The 16,161-nt window shown below is 47.6% G+C and overlaps 6 protein-coding genes across 6 annotated transcripts; 2 read left to right on the top strand and 4 right to left on the bottom strand.

The window, feature by feature from the left end:
- Positions 1–117: 117 nt before the first annotated feature.
- On the top strand, positions 118–1,987 carry BKA55DRAFT_590149 (uncharacterized protein; the record flags this gene model as incomplete). The annotated part of the gene is made up of 3 exons (XM_046195044.1): positions 118–548; positions 589–650; positions 684–1,987. The coding sequence occupies 3 exons, from the start codon at positions 118–120 to the stop codon at positions 1,985–1,987; spliced, it is 1,797 nt and encodes a 598-aa protein (XP_046055650.1).
- A 1,831-nt stretch (positions 1,988–3,818) lies between these two features.
- BKA55DRAFT_635090 (uncharacterized protein) lies at positions 3,819–5,369 on the top strand. The gene is made up of 4 exons (XM_046196996.1): positions 3,819–4,147; positions 4,217–4,704; positions 4,758–4,822; positions 4,879–5,369. Exons 1-4 carry the CDS (start codon positions 3,992–3,994, stop codon positions 5,286–5,288), a joined length of 1,119 nt encoding a protein of 372 aa, XP_046055649.1. The 5' UTR covers positions 3,819–3,991; the 3' UTR covers positions 5,289–5,369.
- A 111-nt stretch (positions 5,370–5,480) lies between these two features.
- Positions 5,481–7,143, bottom strand: BKA55DRAFT_685111 (uncharacterized protein; the record flags this gene model as incomplete). The annotated part of the gene is made up of 3 exons (XM_046198747.1): positions 5,481–6,378; positions 6,444–6,821; positions 6,890–7,143. 3 exons carry the CDS (start codon positions 7,141–7,143, stop codon positions 5,481–5,483), a joined length of 1,530 nt encoding a protein of 509 aa, XP_046055648.1.
- A 1,449-nt stretch (positions 7,144–8,592) lies between these two features.
- Positions 8,593–10,055, bottom strand: BKA55DRAFT_734016 (Intradiol ring-cleavage dioxygenase). Its single transcript, XM_046201246.1, has 2 exons — positions 9,754–10,055; positions 8,593–9,697 (listed from the first exon to the last, which is right to left on the bottom strand). Exons 1-2 carry the CDS (start codon positions 10,004–10,006, stop codon positions 8,784–8,786), a joined length of 1,167 nt encoding a protein of 388 aa, XP_046055647.1. The 5' UTR covers positions 10,007–10,055; the 3' UTR covers positions 8,593–8,783.
- Positions 10,056–10,523: 468 nt separating this feature from the next.
- BKA55DRAFT_635082 (uncharacterized protein) lies at positions 10,524–12,055 on the bottom strand (the record flags this gene model as incomplete). Its single annotated transcript, XM_046196995.1, has 2 exons — positions 11,321–12,055; positions 10,524–11,267 (listed from the first exon to the last, which is right to left on the bottom strand). The coding sequence occupies exons 1-2, from the start codon at positions 11,840–11,842 to the stop codon at positions 10,524–10,526; spliced, it is 1,266 nt and encodes a 421-aa protein (XP_046055646.1). The 5' UTR covers positions 11,843–12,055.
- Positions 12,056–12,614: 559 nt separating this feature from the next.
- Positions 12,615–15,848, bottom strand: BKA55DRAFT_590143 (archaeal flagellin N-terminal-like domain-containing protein; the record flags this gene model as incomplete). The annotated part of the gene is made up of 8 exons (XM_046195043.1): positions 12,615–12,739; positions 12,796–12,948; positions 13,009–13,312; positions 13,367–13,551; positions 14,579–14,908; positions 14,969–15,124; positions 15,179–15,707; positions 15,819–15,848. The coding sequence occupies 8 exons, from the start codon at positions 15,846–15,848 to the stop codon at positions 12,615–12,617; spliced, it is 1,812 nt and encodes a 603-aa protein (XP_046055645.1).
- Positions 15,849–16,161: the final 313 nt, after the last annotated feature.

Raw genomic sequence — 16,161 nt, 5'->3', positions numbered from 1 at the left:
AGCTTAACTATCTATAAAGACAGAGAGATTTCTCCTACCTTCTGAATTATCATTCCCATTCATCCACTCATTTCAAGCTCATAAACAATCTCTCAATCAATATTCCACTCATTCAGCATGCGTTTCTTCAGCTTCAATAATAAGAGAGACTCTCACAAGCATCCCAAGAAGGATCGCACCCTCCCTCCTCCCAAACCAGTCCTTAATTCGCACTTTGTCAAGAGACAGACCTCCAAGATCGGCGAACAAAAGGTACGCCCCCAGGCCTGGGTCGATACACCTCAAATTGTGTACTCGGCATGGAACCAGGCTGGGGGTGATATCAATCAGCCACTCGGAACTCTGCCCTCCAACTTCTCCGTCGTTCTTGTCGGTGGTGGCATCACCAACGTTGTTCTGGCTTTCAACCTCGTCAAGGCTGGTGCAGATGTCACGTTGATCGAAGCCACAGACGATGTTGGCGGCCGTCTCCGAACCATTGAGACCCCTGATAGTGTCAACGTTGCTGAGATGGGAGCGATGCGTTTTCCCCCGTCTGAAGATCTTCTGTATTATTATGCCAATGAGTTCAACTACACATTCATTCAGAACTGATCCAGGCAAAGTTCCCACTGTTGTCTTCTACCAAGAAACTCCTACCTCTTGGATCAGTCAGAACATCACTGTTCAGGGCTTCGAGTAAGTTAGCAACGGCTGGAGCTCTCTGATCTCTAGGGGCTTGACTGGTGGTGCTCAGTCGATTACCGCGGCCACTCAACTCACCGAATGGCTCAGTTCATCTGACACCGAGACGCGCAACCAAGTCATCCCGGAATGGCAAAAGTACCTAGATGAGTTTGGCAACGACAGTTGCTACACCGCACTTCAGCGTATCTTTGGAGAGAAGCACGAGTGGGACGGTCCGGGGGGTCAAGTCTGGACTGAAGATGACTTTGAGCGTTTCGGCACCCTCGGCGTTGGCTCCGGTGGCTTTGGTGCCGTCTACTCTGCTGGCTTCAACTCGATCTTCCGTCTTATCGTCAATGGTCTCGAGTCTGATCAGGCCATCTTTGCGAAGATGACTGGCGATGGTCTTCAAGCGACCGGAATCCGGAAGCTGGCCAAGGCTATCTGGCAGCGGGCTACGGACCTGGGTCTCAAGACCAAGTTTGACACTGTTGCCAAGATCACTAGCGGTGGTGGTGATGATGTTGACTATGTTGTTATCCAAGAAACTCCATCTTCTGATAACGGTAACCCCACCGCTGACCAGGTCGAGTACGACCTTGCTGTTGTTGGTACCTCAAGCCGAGCCATGAACTTCGCCTTTGCAGATGTCTCGGACACGACCAACGAGCCCATCATGTCATCTGCAGTCAACCGTGGTATCACCGACCTCCACATGACTGCCTCCTCCAAGCTTTACATCCGCACGAAGAAGTTCTGGAACGACCAGCCAGCCGATTTCCCTCGAGTCATTCTGTCTGACACAGACCTTCCCCAGGCTTACACTCTCGACTACGGACATCCAGACTATGGTATGGTCCTTCTCACGTATGCTTGGGAGGATCTCTCGCAGACGATCTTGACCATCCAAGATCCTCACAAGCTGCTCTCTATCCTCAAGGAGCAGATTGCTCGGATCATGCGGGATAGCAGCTATCCCAACTACGCTGACTTCCTCGACCCCGTGACCGACGATGACGTTTACCTAGTCCACTGGCCCCTTGATCAGTACTCCTATGGTGCATTCTCCCTCGGTCTTCCAGGACAAGACAAGCTTATCTCTTCCATGTTCTATGACTACCAGAAGCTCAACGATACTTCGAGCTCGCGAGTCTTGATCAACAGTGACTGCACGTCATTCCTTGGAGGATGGGTCGATGGCGGACTGCAGCCAGCACATAACTCTATGGCCGCAATCTTTGAGCGCTTTGGCTCTTTGAACCCTGTTGCGGCTGATTTTGCGCCTTCTGCGCTTTTGGGAGCCAGCCCATATCAGTACTAAAAGGAACCAGTCCTTTTCTTAGCAATCATATTCTTTTCATTCTTATGCGGGAGAATATCTTATTTATCTCTTTTTTTTATCTTCAGCATAGTCTCTGTAGGCATTGAATCTACTTATTACAACTCATCGACTTGGCGTTCCTTGCCACTTTGTTGCTGTGACTGTAACCCCTGGTCTCATTTCTGATAAGCATATAAAACTAAAAGTGTCAGACTCAGTGCCACAAGTCCTCTGTCGTCATCACTTGGCCTTACCCTTCGCAAAGACACTGGGATCAAGTCAAGTATCCGAAACCATTAAGTACGTCATTTATCTCTAGCACAAACCGTAGAGAAGTCGATCCCTGTTGCAAAGGTTTCGCAAACCAGAGAATGGCCTTGGAAATCAAGGCTTTCGTTTACCAGCAAGCATCATTGAACTCGAGCGTTACCAACACTCGCCGCAAGAGGCTGAGACTGCATAAACTTATGACTGCAAAATACAATACAGTAACATCAGCACTATTAAAGCTAGATGCCTATGTGGATACTCCATTCCTCAAGCAAATAATAGGACATCCAATGTTGGCGATATCGCATCACAGGAGCCGATTGAGGCCTGAGCTACAGGGTAATTTCTGAGGACCTTTCAGAAAGATACAGAGATTGCGTCTGCTGACGAGTGACCACGTACCATGGTAGCGGGTCCAGTAGTGGAATGCGAAGTTTGAGACGCCAAGACTAATTGACGTGTGAGACCTGAAACAAATGATAGTGGCTTTTAAATCGTAGTTGGTGACGGCATTGCAACCTACACCGGAAAGCCTTTAGTGATCTCGATGCCAGGTCCTCACTGCAGGCAATGGCAAGAATTATTAGCAATAGTCTGTGGTCTCAGAGAGATGATTGTTGCGTGAGTGATAAAGATGACCTTAGCATAGATAGCTATTAATTGCTTCCGCCATCTGTACCGTAAAGAGGCCAATACGTCTCCTCTTATTGCTAAAGTCAGTAAGTGAACCGGATATACCGCGCTATCGGGTAGACCGGTGGGGATGTCCTGCCCTGATAAGTGGGACAGGGGCAACCCGGGGGCAATCTTTTTCCGTGGATCCTTCGTGTGACTCAATGCATACTAGAATACAAAATACACAAGTATATAGTAATGATTAAAACGCTGCTGTAGTCTACGTGACTTTGTGGCCACTGACTTTCGATGCCAAGGTGAAGTTATCACATCGGCACATGCAACTTCTTTGCATGTGAACATTGGTAAGTTCCCCTCTTCTGGAGATTACCCCTTGTTTTGCTCCACTAATCCCTGATCTCATCATTCCAGATGCAGTGGAGAGTTGCCACGTGAAGTCTAGTGTTTCTATACATGGACCTCTTATATTGACTGGATATCCGGATTTATTGGTTTCTTTGGGTGTTTCTTCCGGGCCGGTACTTGTTTTCCTCTTTCCAAGCCTTTATGTTCAAACATTATAGGGGCTAAACGTAGCAGGTGCTTGTTCATGATCAACGGATCCCAGCCTGAGTGAGACTAGTCAAACCGCGGAATTAAACTGAGGTTACATCGGATGTGCGCCAAATGGGGCAACCCCCCTGGCAGATGCACACCAAGTCTGTCTCAGATCCTTGGCGATTGCCGTAGAACCTCCTTGAACGGGAGCAGCTAATTGAGTAGTACCGGTACGCTAACGTTGGATGACAGAAAGCCGGACTAACGGACTGATACTAATATAGTGTCTGGACAAGCTCATGTTTCTGTCTGCTCCAAATTATGCACCGAGGTATCTTATCTTGGCCACGTACGGGGCACCGCAGCAGTTGCAGTCGGACGGCAATACCGCAATTAGAACATAATGCAACAATTAGTACAGTACAAGTAGGTATAATACCGAATACAATAGCAATCCACGTTTCATATAAAGTTTCCCATCCCCTTGAACCCATCTCTTGGCAGGATTTCAATCCTGACAAACTTTGTTTGCGCAAAAAACATCAATTGATCTGTCCCATTATGGCAGCTCACATTGAGAATCGAGGGCCACAGCTCATGGCGGTGAATATCACCTTCTTCGCCATGGCTCTGATCACTTGCCTCTTGAGATGCTATGTTCGTTTATTCATGGTCAATGGGTTCAGGAAGGACGACTGGCTCATGGTCGTCGCCATGGTATGTTGAGCCTCAAGGTATTTCTCGTTGCAACAAGTTCCCAGTAATTGACCTCTCCCTTTCTCTTAGGTATTCTTTACTTGCTATGCGACCTCATCGACGGTTGGTGTCACTTTTGGCACTGGTAGACATCACGACGACCTCGAAACCGATCAAATTCACACGGCCATGATGTGCTGGTGGTTCTGCTATCTCGGATACGCTCTTACCATGATATCCTGCAAACTGTCCATCGGCTATTTTCTGCTCAGAGTCACAACCGAAAAGATCCAACGATGGACTATCTATCTCGCCATGTTTTCGACTGCCCTTTCTTGCGGCATTTTCTTCTTTGTCACCCTCTTCCAGTGTCACCCGATATCGTTCTTCTGGAATAAGGATCAAGACGGCAAATGCATTGATCCCGGTGTTGTCATTGGGCTGGCAGCTCTCTACAGTGTCTTCGCTGTTGGTTCCGACCTCGTTTTTGCGCTTCTCCCTGGGTGGATCGTGTGGAACCTGCAGTTGCACAAGCGAACGAAATACTCACTGATCCCTCTTCTCGCCATGGGCTGCATGTACGTCTTTGTTATACCACAGACGACACCAATTGTACTGACAATGGATATAGTGCTAGCGCAGCCGTCATTGCCCGATTTCCATACTTGCATCTTCTTGGGAAGCCTGATTTTCTCTGTAAGCTCAAGATTCCTCACTGGTTACGTGGCGGTCAACTAATATGCTTCCACCAGGGAATACCACTGACATTGCCATCTGGTCAACAATTGAGCAAGGATTGGCAATCACAGCAAGCAGCCTGGCAACCCTGCGACCTCTGATTAAACAAATAGCCTTCCGCTTGAACTTGACCAGCAAGCCTCTATCACTCGGTCCATCTGGCTATGGGTCATCTCCACGCACTCCTGGGCCTGGAACCCCAAGAGCCTTCTCAAGCCGAGAGGCGTATACACTCTCCTCTGTGAGTCGTCAGGATGGCCCTGAAAAGAAAGGGACAGGTTTCGACTCGAGACACCCGAGTGACCTTAAACTTGGTATTAAGAAGGAGACTAAGTGGGAAGTTAAGATAACGAAAACAGCCATGAGTGAGAGCGAAGAGGAGTTGCACTCGCCAAGAGCATGGAGAAATAATAACGTCGTTTAAAAAAAAAATTACCAAAGGTAAACAGTGCGTATTGATAGCACAGCCATATCTTAATCTCTTATATAATAACCCTTATCAATTACCCAGCGTACCATGTGTGGATGTGCCCTCATACACTCTGTGATTTCATATCATCTAAAACTAATACATCCTCGTTTCTTCTACTATCCAAGTATTTGTCTTGCCAATAGCTCAGTGAGAGATTCGACGGCCCCTATAGTACTCGGTCTCCGCGTGAGACTCGGGTGATCTGGTCCCTTGGCCATCCATCTCGCATGGCTCCACGTTGACCTGAAACGGTCTCCAGTAATGGACCTGACTTTGGTCCTCCCCCTCATACTCCTGAACTCCGGGGCTTCCGCGTTGCCATCTGTTTGGAGACTGATGGTAGTTTACCGGGCTTGCGGTTTGTGGCATGTATGGGGTTGAGTAAAATGATTCTGTCGTAGGGCCTGACTGGATATTGACCTGCGCTTTTCGCCTCCTGCGCATTAGCCACAGACCAACTAGAACTGCCAGCACAACAAGTCCAGCACCAACAGCAATTCCAACAATTGCACCGGTGGAAAGCCCTGATTTGGGACTTGATCCTTCCTCTGATGTAGCGGCAGGATCAGTGCGTCCATCATCAAGCCTCGTGCGATTAGAAAACACTGCTTTCATACTAAGCAACGCGCCAAGATCATGGTTAACAAATCCATAGTCAGGCTTGAGCTTAGTTGCACCTCCGTCTTCCGTTCCACCAATAACGCTCGTCACAAAGCCAGGGACCTTGTAACCGAAGAGAGTCGGCTCATAACCTGCCCAAACCTTCTTGAAGTTCGATTTGATCTGGTTGCCCAAATCGATGTTGTGAACACCCCAGACCTCTTCGACATCACATGTGCTTTCATCCTGTGGGAATGCGCCGCCGATAGTGAGCATTTGCGATCCTTGGTTGACGACATCACACGACAGGCTGTGCGAAGGGTAGTAGCCTGTTCCGTTTTGGTCGAGAGGATAGCTTTTGATCCATGTGAAAGATGGTAAGGAGAGGATGTAGACGTCGTCAAATCCAGGTCCTTCCAGCCCGTGACCTCCATTTATGTATCTATACATAAGTTAGAATCGTCAATAAAAAGGCCAAAAACAGTCAATAGGATCGAGGCGTCATACATGTTGTAGCTGCTGCGGTCCTCAGTCCATACAGCTCCAGCACAGAATCTTCCACGACTCTCAGGAATGGTACCATTTGCCTTTTGAACGTGCCACTTGTTCGATATCATATCATAGAGGAATATCTCATCCAATGGCTGTGAGACCATGGTGCCATTATCGCCAGGATCTTGAAACCCGCCAAAATAGACCAGCATACCACGGTCACTTGCGGGGATAAAGGTCATGACACCTTCAGCGCGATTTATATCGTCTGGTCCTGAGAGTTTCGCCCACGTGTTACTGTCCATCTGATACCGAATCAAATCTGATGTCGCGCGTCGCTCGCCGCTCCAGTCAGGCACAGAAGCTCTCGAAAGGTAGCCTCCATAGTAGTACCTAGAATATTGATCTTAGTACTGAACGTTGTATAAAGACCATCCAAGCCATAGAAACCCTCGACTTACCCTTCTCCTCGCTCCTTTACAGTTGTAGCAGCCCCATAACTGACGCGCTTGATATCTTCAGAAGGCGGCCCGAAATCATCCCATTGATCATACCATACATCGTAGGACATGAAGTTTCTAGTGGTTGGGCTTCCGCTAAAGAACTCACCACCAAATAGGAATAGACGGTAGTTGACATCATCTGCCCAAAGAGCGCCGCCGTGAACTGAAGGAATCGATACATTCTTGCTGAGATTTGCATGGATCTGTGGCATATTATCCTTACTGTTATGATCAAGGTCGTGCCATAACAACCACGAGTCTGGGGAAATGGTTATTTAATTCCACGCAAGAGGCGAGTGTGTAGCATACTTGTATAATTCTTTGGGTCAGTCTCGAGCGGCTTCCAATTAACGAGTCCCCCGTCGATGTATAACTTTCGATTTATGGCTGCTGTCTGATGTCCAAATCGTCGACAAAAGTCCTTGACGGGGTCATGTTGGATCGAAAAATGAAGCCTAGTAACCACTACTGCCATCGATAGGAACCAGAACTTGGCTGCCATTGTTCAAAGAATATTAACAGCTTTCCGCGCCCCGCGACCATATAGAGATCATCAAGCCAGTCTCTGGTAGTAGGAGGGCCTATTTGCAGTTTGGATCGTATAAAATGCATGCTGGGATAGGGGGAAAAGAATACAAATGCGAGGAGCGGGCAAGATCATATTATCCATAATTTAGTTTGCTACGCTCAGCCCCCAATGTAACAAGGATACTCTCAGCCTTATGACTGAAAGTCCAAAAGCTTGTCTGTCTACCCTTTCTTAGTATGATGGGCTGTGACGTTCCGCATATGAATCTGCACCCTCTTTCGTCCAGTTGCGGTGAAATCACTCTCTGGCGTTTTACTCGCTGTCCAGTAATCTTCATAAGCTGCAAGTCTCATGTTAAGATGGTCACATCGCCCTGTAGCCAAGCCACCACCAGTTCCACAGCAGCTACTACCAGGCCAGTTTTACAAAGCCTTCCGTTATATCTCGGAAGTCGGACTGTCTCACTCTTGTACCTCACTCATACACAGAAAGTGGACGAATTTGCATGAGCTGCTGCGGCCTCCAGATTGCACAGCGGATCCATGGATTAGTCCCTATGACTGTTCTTGGACCAACTGCCAATTTAGTATCGAGTTTATTTATTCTTGTCTCTTCTTGGCCCATTAAGCTGCATATGACATAATGGAAACTCACTTGATTGAAGTGCGCCCGCTAAGTCCCAGTGATTGATGTTACTCCGCAGAAACGCGGAGATGCCACATGAAAATGACCATGCCTCCAATACGTGGTGAATCGTCAGTCAATTCATCACACCGAACCAAATTCGGCAGTAGTTCATTTCGAGCACCTTGACCCCCAATCCCCATTTGCTAGAATGTACCACTGTCAATTTTACTGGGATACTACAGCGATTAGTTCAAGCAGCCTACAGCCTTATCAGGGCCAATACTAAGTGACTCTCGAAATAGCGCAAATAAGCTATAGATTTACGTGCGACGCAGACTTCTAGTGCTCTAGGCTATTGCAAACAGAATGCTTTACACAGAACAAAGCCGGTGTTGAAACTGAACAGGAAGCTGAAAAGCAATATAGCGCTGTCAAAAAGGTGAAAACGGATAAGTATGGGTAATTGTAGTTAAGGAAACACTTATTTCTGTGATTTATTGACCATGTTTTATGAAATATCGCAAGAAATATAGTTGCTACACGTTTGCCATTCCCCTTCCTCTATCAACAGCCAATCTTTGAGCAGTGCCGATTCAAAGATTTCACAATCGCCAATTGGTTGCCTCCTCTCGAAGCAGCTTGAGCAATTGTTCGGAGGCCTAATTTACCATGGAGCAAGCCTCTGCATCCGACTACTTAGGCAGGGCGGGTTCCAGTAGGCTGGCCAGTAGGAGGAGTTCCACTGCCCGAAGGAGGTTGACCTCCTTGGCCACCGCCGCCTCCACCAATACCACTATCCAAGCCATGACCACCATCGCTGTCCAGGTATCCAGCAACACCGTAATAATCATCCGAAGCATAGTCCGCAGTAGCGTTGATGCCGATCTGGATCCAGGCAAAAATTCCATCCTGGACAGAGTCTCCCAAGTAGACATACTGAGGGAAGGGATCATAGGACTCATCGGCTTGAAGGATAGACCACATATCCTCCTCGTTAGAGGTCACTTCGACTGTGTTGGTGTTGTAGGGAGCAAGAGCTTCAACTTCTTCCCGGAGGTCTTCGGGCCAGAAAAGCTGTCCGATGTGAGAAACAGGGCTGTTCCAAACCTGGATGGTGCCGTTGGAAGAAACCGAAGCATTGGCATGAGTAAGGAGATGAGTATGGGTAGCGCGTCCCTCGTAATGTCCAGGGAAGATGGTCTCAAACTGGACAACACCATCATGGTCGGTGATCTGAATACCACGAAGGAAAGTGGTGTTCAAACCAGCTTGGGAGCTTACACCGGAGTAAACACCAGTGGCATTGCAGTTCCAAACATCGGTAGCCAAGTTGGGGACTCCATTGCAGTTTGAGACATCGACGTACTGGACTTCGAGGAACAGAGGCACTCCGTCGCAGAACTCCTTTTCAATAACATTGGATCGCAGATATTCGCCGACGATGTAGTATGGGCCGGCGGTGACTTCGGGAGACAGGATACAGCTGGAGTTGGCGCCAAATACTGTTTCGAGAGGAGTGAACATGTCATTCTTTGAGACTCCAGTCTGGTTATGATTCACAGCCTCCCAATTGACGATGTCGTCTTCATCCCGGCGGTGCTTCTTGGGAGCTATTGTAACAAATGTTAGTAACAGAAAAAGTGCGAGAGGGGAATATGTAGCGTACAAGTCTTGATGCCAAGTCTCTCACGAAGCTTCTCGACCTTCTGTGCTCGGCGAGAGATCGAACGAGCCTTCAACTCTCGGGCATGCAGAGAACTAGAGCATGCGTTCAGTGATCGCTGGCCAAGGTTGGCGATGGTGTCGCGGGCCTGGATCTGTCTCTTGATCTTCTGATGATCATGCTTCTCGCCAGGATGAGCGGAGACGAGACCAGCGAGAACGAAACTCGCTGAAGCGAGGGACTTGAAAGAGACCATTTTGAACAAAGGCTAAAAGGGATTGATGAGTGAGAAGGTTGTAAAGAAGCATATTTAGAAGCGATAAGCTTAGCTTTATATATAATACAGCCCGTCGGATTGGTGGCTCGGAGATTTACAGCTTACACGTCCGTTACGCAACACCAATCCGAGTGGACAGCAGAAGTGGGTGTCTCAGCCTTGGCAACGGCATTATGAAGGACTGAGTGTATTCGCGTCACTTACACCTCCCACAACCCGAAAAACAAGTGGGTTTTCGGCTCTTGCAAAGTTACGGGAGCTAACGTCATCGAGATTAGCATAAGCCACGGGAAACATGTGGGGGAAGTAATCCGAAATTCAGACGATATCACTGGTCGAGATAAGAGTGCACTGCCATGACGGAATTAATGCAGTTTTGGTCCATAGATTGAAGATCTCAGGAGGCTGCGGATGCATTGTTAAGCGGTGAACAGACTTGTTTCTATTATCTAAGAGTTGAGTTGACATTACAATTCAATCGCAGCTGTGATATCTATCAGCTCTCGTCGTGAGCACATTTGAAAGCTTCTATCATCTGCTGAGCCCCATCATCAGCATACATCATGTTTTCCATGTCGATACTGCTCTGGATATGCTCGTAAGCTCTAGGTCGCATCTCTTTCTCATATGCAGAAATTGCCCGCTCTAGAGCTTCTGCATCAGTTTTCTGATCATAGCTTCCTTCGCGATCAGCACCAGTTTCGGAGATGATTTGATCGAATAGTACAAGCGCGTCATACATAGCTTGGTTCACGCCTTCGCCATTTGGAGTAGCGAGATGCGCAGCGTCTCCAAGTAAAACAACGCCGGGAACGCGCCTCCATCGAGGTCGGTCACTGTGTACATCTTGGTCATCATTAGAAGAGAAGAGGGACTTGTCGAGGCGATAAAGTGGCCAGGGTCGCCACGGTCCCTCAGATGCTTCGATCAAACGTCTCAAGTCTTGCGTCCAGTTTTCGTAAAAGCCTCCAGGTCCAAGCATCGTCTTTCGCGCTTTCTCCATGTCGTTTGGATCAGCATCACCTCCAGGACGCGTCAAGGACTCAGGTGCCACTACGCCCATGTACATTCGGTATGATGCATCTGATAACTGTTGCACTGCGAGAGTGGATTTGGCGCTCATTGCCATGGCTGTTCCTTTGCCTGCTACTTGCTGCGCCAGTTTGTATTGAGAGTTGCTTGGGGATATTCGGCCCTCAATGAACGATTTCCCAGAATAGATAGGCTTAGCATCGGTGACCTAGGAATAACATCAGCTGATTAATCTGATTAATACAGGTCATTGACTCTCACAAGAGACCGCACTTTGCTCCAAGCACCGTCTGCTCCGACAATGAGTCGAAAGCCACTCTCAGTCGATCCATCGCGAAACTTGAGAGTCCAATCACGCGCTTCTCCATTTTCTTTCTCGTAAACAGCATCCAATATCTTGCCCCAGCGAATACGATCAGTGGACAAAGAATTGAGTAGCAATTGTCGCAGCTGTTGACGGTCGATCTCAGGTCTGTCACCATCATCGTCGCCCCCGAATGAAGCACGGAACTTCCCTTGAAAGTCCATCAGTGTCATTGTTGTTGCATCGTATCGAGCCAATGACTTGAACTGGTCGTGGAGACCTGCGCGACGAAGCGCTTCCTGGCCTGATTCTTTGTGGATATCCAGCGTGCCGCCTTGGCTTCTGACGGTTGATGTTGGTGAACCGTCGCGTTCAAAAACGACATAGTTGATGCTTGCGGTTTGGAGCAGACGTGCTAACATTAGGCCACATGGGCCACCGCCAATAATCGCGATTGGTGGAACAGGTGAGACACCCATATTTGAGTATTTGAAGACGTTGCGGGATTGAAAGGTGAAAGGGTAAAGCGAAATCTCCCTTGTGAATGGGCTTAACAGTCTTTTATAATCAATTAATGATATTACAAAGGGCAGATAGACTTTATCACCTTTCGTTTTTGAATGCACGATCTCATTTCATGAATATGATTGGACAGGCCTGGATTCCCCATATGGTTCGGGTGGGAGTAGAACCCGAGGGAGTTTGACAAAATGATGTCACCGTCTAAAATTTGGTGTTGGTTCGGAACTTTCTATGCCCCGACTTGTAAAATTGGAATGTCAACTAAGAAATAAGGGTAAATCCCATTATTGGCGGTTATTTGAAAAAAAAAAAAAAAAAAAAAAAAAAAAAACTATAGCTGGCCTTCTTTAATTTTGCTCATTTAAGCCTTTAATAGTGTTTACAGTTGTATAGTTATAAATTCTATTTAAGATCTGTAACTTGTCCCAAGTTGTTAGGTTACCCTACAGAGAGCCACAAACGCGAGTAAGCTAAGCAAAGCCACAGTAGACAAGATACCAAACCACTGTGCGCTAAGTCCCTTTCGGCCGCAAGCCATGTTCTATTATTAGAATGCATCGACCTTCAATTTACGAGATACCAATTTATTACAATATCTAGAGTGCACAGAGCGTGGGACAAGTGTAGCACAGCTTAAAACACTTTTATAGACGAGAACAATAGTCACTCTCTCGAAAGAGAAGTAACGAGCTAAGTAGCCGTAGGACCAGGTAAAAGTATTGTCCTTCCTTAGTTCTTGATCTCAATCACTTCACTCCTCGTCTCATGCTTTGGGGAGCGATCCACAAGTGGCTTCAAGCCTGGTAGTGCGACAACGGTAATAGCAAGTGCCATTTCAAGCATACTCATAGGGTCTGGAAAAAACATGTCAGATGCTGAGTTGGTATTGTCTGAGCGAGGGTAGACTTACAAACAAGATTCTCTTGTCCAGTGCCAACCTTGAGTGTGACAAATCGCACAATGGTGGTGCAGATGGTCAGAGCACCCAGGACGAAGGTAGCAGTGACACCCTTGGAGGGCTGAAGAACACCCTGGACCAGCAGGATGAGAGGGAGGGCGTAGACTGGAAGTTCAGTTAGTATTTGTTAAGAAACGCGACGTGTCGGAAGAAAGGGTCACATACCAGCAAGATAGCAAGCCAAGTTCAGTGTAAAGTTGAGAATGAATGGCTCAGGTGCATAGAAGACACTGCAAGCGCCCTCCTCTTGAGACCACTGAACGGATACATCCTTTCCACAGAAGAAAGTGTCGTCCCAAAGAATTGCCATGTATGACGCGCAGACAAAGGCAGTGATACCGTATAGAGCCCTTCGCATACCGGAACTCATACCGGTGGAGGGGAGGAAGTAAGCCCAGTAGAAAGCAAGCATGCTCATCTTGGGGAAACCCATGCCGACATCGTAGAAGTAGTTGGATGCGAAGGAGATCTAGATGAAGAGGTTAGTCGCGTGATGATCCGGGAAGCATTGCGATAATCTGACCTTGGAGAGCTTGACAGATGTCTCATATTCATCCATGACTCCCATCTGGAAAGTCAGAGTATCGCAGATGATGAGGGCGAGAGCATTGATGGCAGACAGAAGTAGAAGGTAATCGGACCAAGTCAACTTCTCACGCGCACGGAAGAGACGCGCGTAGACACGAAGTCCGACGAAGACATAAGAGGCTGCCAGTAAGATCCATTCCGAGATCTAGAAGTTCATGAGTATGAGTGCTGATATCAGACGACAGCTGAAGTGACCTACCATACAGTCCTTTCCATCGATGAAGAACGCCATTGTGATCCGACTGTCTTCCAGTCCAAAAAAATGGGGAATAAAATGGTGCACTCGCGGCAATAGAGAGGAAGAAAAAGAATTAAGGTTCACACTTGTCCGCAGGAACTGCATGTATACTTTAAAATTCCAGTTCATGGGCTTATTTAATACGCCGCACAGCAACAGCACCAGCACCTCGGTTACAGAAGAAAAAAAGAAAAGCAGCATCGAACGACCTACAAAATGCAACACTAAAGGGTCCCTGAAGGATCCATGGGGTGAGTTTTACCCGCTGCAAGTGTACGGCACAAGTCGGGCCATGGTTGTATCAGGAAACAGAAAAAGCAATCGCAATGTTGCAACGGTCTTTTTGCTTTACGGATTTAATAACCGGGGCCGTGTTGACATGGGGACTAAAACTGGAGGGGTTTCTAGCGAGATGTCATCATTGGTCGGGTTGGTCTTCCGTTGATATGCAAACGAGAATAAACGTGGGACCAACGAATGTAACATGGGAAGAATTTGACAGGGAAAGTGTTGAGACGATGCATGTGTTGGTTGATCTTTGAGTTTTGTAAAGGTGGAAGGCAATCTTTTTGTTAATGCACCAATAAGGGATTCGTCGTAGACTTTTCAGTTGGTTCACGGTTTTCACTACGTTTCAATGACAGCTCTTCCTCCATTGCACTCGGTGAATTAGTAAACAATTCATGCGTGGTGGTCTGATTCTTTGGCCAAGTGTCATATTCTATATGCATATTTATTTATTATACATAACTTGGGTCACTCTGACCCTCTTTTGTCACTCTTATTCCCGGCTATTTCCCTTCTTGTTGGTTCACCTGCATATCTAATGCTTACATCCATCCCACCATCCACAATGTCACTTATCTTACAGCGCATTTCACCCCCGTCCCGAGTTACCCTGCCAGTCACCGTCTTCTCTTCGCTGGTAGGTCACACTTATGCGGGCCGACTTGTAGATACCTTGAAGGTTGGTCAGCTCCACTTCACTGCCGGAGTCTTCTTCGGCGCCCACCGCCACGCGTGCGGTGGAGGCGTACAGTTCTCTGTGGTCACGGCCGCTTGACAGCTTGTTGAAGTGACTTGATGTTGTCACTGTACCTGAGTGTTTGTTGTAGCCTGAGCCTGTTTGTGTGGTGTTTTGCTTCGAGGAGCGGAGGCCGAGGCCGTGGAGGAGTGATTTGAGTGCTGGGAGAGATACTACGACGATTGCGGCGGCTATCTCTGTCATGGAGAGGACGTCTGGCGGAGTCAGTAAATATTGTCATGATACAAGACTTCAAGTTGAGAGTGTTGGCTTACAAACATTGGTCCAGGCATGAATTGCCTCGACCGTCGCAAATCTACCGATGCTTGCTCCCAATGTGATAAGTCCAGATGCAAAGATCGCAACCAGACCTGCCTTGTATCGCCTACTGAGCTGTAGACCAAAAAGAAGCGGGAAAGGCAGTGCAAAGACTTTCGAATAATGTCAGTGATTACTTGAACAGAGTTTCACTGAGATGGACATACCAAGCATGTCGGAGATGAGATTCATGACCCAATCAATCCGGAAAACTGTCTTTGAGTCAAAGGTACTGCACTCTCCATCAATCTCCCAGTTGACAGACACGTTGGAGCCGCACCAAAAGGTATCCAAGAAGCATGTCGTGAGCATGAATGATCCCGTCAAAGCTGTAACTCCATAGAGAAATTTGCGCAAAACAGGCAATGTCTGTGGAATCAGCTTAAAGTAAAGCGCCAACAACGCCAACTTCGGAAAGTATACACCCGTATCGTAGAAATAGTTGCCCGCAAACGAGACCTTCATCAACGTAATCTGATCCTCAATACTTCGTGGCGGTGCACTTGGGTCATATTCGTCCATTCCCCCCAAATTATACGCAGCCGTATCGGTCCCAAATAACGCAGCGGCATCGAGTAAAGAGACGATGAGAAACCAATCGCTGACGGTGAGACTCTGGTGTTGTCGAATTGTTCGAAGTGCTAGACGAGCGAGGACGAGGAGCGTTGATATTCCGAAGAGCACGGCCTCGATGGGCTGCAATGTAGATCACGGTTAGCAAGCGAGTCATGATCTTAATCTTGCCAAGAAATGCAGATCATGGCTCGGATTGACCAAGGCAATGGATCAGATCGAATGCTAACTTACCACCACGGCCTCTTTAGCGACACCAGCCATATCTCAATATGAAAAAGCAGACACTTCAACTCATAAATGAAGAGATCCAAAAGTCGAGGTTCAAAATTTAGATCTAACGAGATGGGGTTGGCGTAGATTAAATGAAAGCCGAAGCATTCTCTGCGACGCCTTGCATACAGCCTGTGTGCGGCGGTGCCGGTTCCGAAATCAGCACATGAGTATTTACACTACAGCACAATAAAAAGCATCATAATCTTCACGAAGCATCCAATACCGGGGCAGGCACACACGAGCTGACACACCACAAATGTCCGGGCCTTTTGTGAGACGGGTATTATATGCATCTGGCCAA

This window comes from Fusarium redolens, assembly GCF_020744475.1.
Source record: "Fusarium redolens strain MPI-CAGE-AT-0023 chromosome Unknown BKA55scaffold_2, whole genome shotgun sequence".
Taxonomy (NCBI): Eukaryota; Fungi; Ascomycota; class Sordariomycetes; order Hypocreales; family Nectriaceae; genus Fusarium; species Fusarium redolens.
The sequence above is the reverse complement of the archived record's forward strand: the minus strand, read 5'-3'. Positions and strand labels throughout refer to the sequence as shown.